General features: G+C 41.7%; 1 protein-coding gene across 1 annotated transcript; it reads right to left on the bottom strand.

Annotated features, from left to right (window-relative positions):
- Positions 1–1,733: 1,733 nt before the first annotated feature.
- Positions 1,734–3,620, bottom strand: LOC148100183 (E3 SUMO-protein ligase ZBED1-like). Its single transcript, XM_087848819.1, has 6 exons — positions 3,089–3,620; positions 2,847–2,991; positions 2,566–2,767; positions 2,305–2,448; positions 2,142–2,210; positions 1,734–2,042 (listed from the first exon to the last, which is right to left on the bottom strand). The coding sequence occupies exons 1-6, from the start codon at positions 3,618–3,620 to the stop codon at positions 1,734–1,736; spliced, it is 1,401 nt and encodes a 466-aa protein (XP_087704945.1).
- Positions 3,621–4,114: the final 494 nt, after the last annotated feature.

Below are 4,114 nucleotides of genomic sequence, written 5' to 3'. Positions count from 1 at the left end.
GATTGGCCTCTGGCCCTTTAAACTGCGAGGGGCTGTAACTTTGGTTTCTTTTGGTCAATTTGCGTGATTGACACCTCTTTTTAATGTTTGAGCCAATAGATTCACAGTGACGATGCCGCATTCGTGTCACGTCAACCAATCAGACATCGTAATGCCAAAAACCACGTGGGCCCAAATTTACTGCATGTTGCGTCTGTTCAGTCACGTGTCTGTAGGTGGGTCTAAAATGGAGGTTGTTGACGGAAAACTGCTCTGATGCGGGCTAGGTAGGCATGGCAACTACTGTTAATCACGTGGCTACCGGCTACCAGCGAAAATAAGGAGGAAATCAGGACGGTAAGCCAATTTCTGTCTTAGTGCATTTGCGCCGCTGTGTGTTTTTTGTGGTCTTATTTTGTGGCTCATTCAGTGAATTTTGGTCTGATCGTGGTGAAACTTGGTGTGTGGAGTCAGTGATAGCTCTGGAAGCTAACCAGCCCATCTTTAGCCAGTTACACGAAGTCTGAAGAATTTCTGGTTCGGTTTTGTTTGTTTAGCGGACTTCTGCGCATTTATGTAACTGCTCGTTTAATCACGGCTTGTTTTCGGTGTGTTTGGTGGTTGTAGAAATGGTTTATATGAGGTGATCTCCTCCTTTTTGCCCCTGTACCAGGGCGTGGGGCTTAAGTGGTTAAACATATCAGGTCCCCATAAGGAGAATCATGTGCTAACGGCTGTCTAAATGACTCGGGTAAAGTTTGTAGCATGCCTGTTTGTTGTTTTTGTCTGCTTCCACTTGTCTTTGCACTAGGATGATGTCGGAGTAAATGTGCAGTCATATTTGTTGTGTTCCCACTAGTGCTGTCAGCATTAATCTGAAATAGAGTTAATGCCACAACACGGCAAATCTTGGTTAACGAGCTACCGCAGATCGCCCTGTGCTTGGGGCTGGACGGCCAACACGTTAACGAGCTAACCTACTAACACACTAGTTCCCACCAATTTAATTGAGCATTGCGTGGCACATCCAACATACTGTTTTACTTTTGTCCATGACACGCTTACCTTCAGGGTTATACTTCACATGAAAACCAAAATAGTTCCAAACGCCACATCTGAATGAGGGTGGGGGAGGTTCAATTTGCCATGTTGCAACGAGCTTAACTTCTGTCTCGCTAGCTTGCCCTGCGGTCAGTGAAACTGCGTTCGACTACTCCGCCTAGGCTGCACTGTCGAGCGCAGATCCACTGAGCGCTCAACACAGACAGCATCGTCAGAAGGAAAGTTGATCAAATAAATTAAAAATTTTGTATTGTTCGATACAGGGCAACTGTGGCTACAACTGTAGCTTGCCTCAACCAGTGTGTGAATGCGAAAGTGAATGAATAGTGGCATTGTAAAGCGCTTTGGGGCGACCGTGGCTCAGGGGTAGGGATGGGTATCGTTTAGGTTTTATCCGATACCGGTGCCAAAACGGTACTTTTGAAACGGTGCTGGTGCTTAAACGGTGCTCGAACCGGTGCTTAAAGAATAAAGAACACAAACTTTGTCCAAAAACCTCTTGTGTTTTTATTTTTCCCAGTAATTTATTTTTTAGGCAAAATGATAACAAAGTTAGCCCTTTCTGTCAATAAAACACCACTTCTTTGGTTGGAACCAGTGCTTAAACAATTGAAAACACAAACTTTGTCATGAAACCTGTCATGTTTAGCAGTATTTTTGCAAAAAGATAATCATACTAGCCTTTTCTGGAGCTATACGGCATTGCTCTTGGCATGCCCAGCACAAGAGAAAACTCTTTCAGAAGGCGTTGATGAGGCTGGGACACACAAGTATTTTTCTGACAGGGCAGATAAATTGGGGAGTGTATCCCTCTTACTCCACCACCAGGCCACAGGGTCTTGTCCAGAGGTAATTCCTGGCAGTCTTTTGTATATTTCAAGCTCCTTCTGTACCTGCTCTGTGATTGAGGGGACTCTACCCGCTTGACAAGCAGCCTGTTGAAGCTCTCTGTCCTCATCCCCAAACAGCTTTTCTAAGGGTGACTTCTGGACCTTTCTTAGCTGAAAAACAAAAAAAAGAAGAGTGAGGTTTGCAAAATAAATAAAGATCACTTTTAGAATGTAGTGGTTGTGGTTGTGCTAGAAAAAATCTGAAATTACATATTTTTCTGGCTTGTCCATGTCAGCATCATCCACCTCGCTGTGTGCTTTGGGGTCCTCAGTGGGAGGCTATGGACACACAGATAGTAAAAGAGCATTCCTTCAACATAGAAACTACATCATGATGCAAAAGGACAAGATTGTACACACACAGTGAAAATACCTGCGCAACTGCTGCTGTGGCATTTGCAACTGCTGCCTTCTCCAACCTGTCCCAGATGTCAGTAGCTGCCTCACCACCTAGCCTGCCTTTAAAACGTGGGTCCATCATCGTGGCCTCCTTCAGAAATTTCTGAAGGTTTTCATCCTTTAAGTAAAAAAAGATATAACATAGGAGCTGATACTGAAAAAGGTAACCCTATTTTTCATGCGCATTGATATTGTCTGCAAATACGTGATATCTTTTCTACAGACTACCCCAGACTTTCTCTTTTATTGAAGAGGTGAAAACACTGTCTTCATCATATTGTCTGAAATGTGCCTCCAGCTTGGCCAGGATGGGGATGATTTGGCTGCATGTGGGTGACTTGTCACTTGACACACACATGGTTGACGTGTACAGGACTTGCGTGTACTTAATAAACTCCTCTGCCTTGATTAAATCAGTGTGCGTGAACCTTTCTAGCCTGTTGAAAAATATTCACAATGTTAAAGGTAAATGATGAAATTTAGCTCTTGCAAGTGATGCTTATGTCATTCACTCACTTGTCCTTCTCCATAGGCTTCCTCAGCCGTTGATCCAGAGCAGCTGCCTGGATTGCATCAAACTGCTCCATAAATCTCTCCACCATCAGGAAGAGAGAATTCCAGCGCGTCTTAACGTCAAGAATGACATTGTGCTCTGGCAAATCTAAAGCACAGATAGACACAAACATATTTTAAATTACTATAAAAAAAGTAATATGAATAACAATACTTCTTGATATGTAACTGCATGCGCTACTTACTCAGGATTCGCTGCTTTTCTCTGAGCACAGTTTTGCTCAAGGATGAACGTTTGAGCCACACCACAACTGAACGGATTTTGGCACACCAGCTGGAAACTGCAGGAATGTCATACACCTTTTGTGCGGCCAGGTTGAGCGTATGAGCAAAGCATCCCACTTTTAAAAAGTCCAAATTGTTCAAAGCAACATCCATGTCTACAGTGGCAGCAATTATTTTCCCTCCCAAGTGAAATTGCTCCACAACGTTTGATATTTCTTTAGCGACAACTGGACCTGTTTGTGACTCATAAACTGCTTCAGTGCTGAGCACATTCTGCTTCATTTTGCTTTTGTAGATGTAGTGAACAGTCACTGTGAGGAAATAGTCCTGAGCAATACTGGTCCATCCATCACAGGTGATAACGACCTTGTTAACCTGTGCCAAATTCTGGATGAGGTTGCTTTTCTCCACGCAATGCCAAGCAGGTATAAGTGTGTTGGATAGATCATCCCTGGATGGGGGCTGATACCTCGGATTAAGGGCAGAGGACATCTCCTTGAATTAAAAAAAAAACAAAAAAAAACAAGCAAAATTTATAAAAAGAAAGTGTTTTTGACTTGAAATTTAATTCTTTTTTTTCACATAAAATAAATAAAACATACAAAACATCTCCCTGAATAAACAGAAAATACATTTGAATTTTAATTCGATTTTTTTTCTTCCAGATAAAAAAATAAAAACATATAGCTCACCCTTTATTCAAATATAGTTTACCTATAAACACCTAATTCCATATTTACACCAATTTTATAAGTCTTTTCTAATTACACATTTAGAAAAGACAAAGCTAAGCAGCTATGAACATATTAACCTTTACAGTATTATACAGTCTACAAGATACTATTTTTTATGTCTTGTAATACAACATTTTTCACCTGAATGATAGTGACTAAATTTTGTCACTGCCCTATGAATTTCGTCCACTTTTTCTTTGGTCATTTTAGCCTTTTTGGCCAGGGTGAAGGGAGTACCTGCCATCAAACAAG

Source organism: Neolamprologus brichardi, chromosome 12, assembly GCF_056152115.1.
Source record: "Neolamprologus brichardi isolate AB-2024 chromosome 12, ASM5615211v1, whole genome shotgun sequence".
Classification (NCBI taxonomy): domain Eukaryota; kingdom Metazoa; phylum Chordata; class Actinopteri; order Cichliformes; family Cichlidae; genus Neolamprologus; species Neolamprologus brichardi.
This window is presented reverse-complemented; position numbering and strand designations above follow the sequence as displayed.

Bases quoted from the DNA above. Each gene is read 5' to 3' on its own strand.
- LOC148100183 (XM_087848819.1), bottom strand. From the start codon at position 3,620: ATGTCCTCTGCCCTTAATCCGAGGTATCAGCCCCCATCCAGGGATGAT. The intron at 2,211-2,304 runs GTATTTTCACTG...GTGTGTCCATAG, and splicing joins CCACAGCAGCAGTTGCGCAG to CCTCCCACTGAGGACCCCAA. The intron at 2,043-2,141 runs GTAATTTCAGAT...TTTGTTTTTCAG, and splicing joins TGGACAAGCCAGAAAAATAT to CTAAGAAAGGTCCAGAAGTC.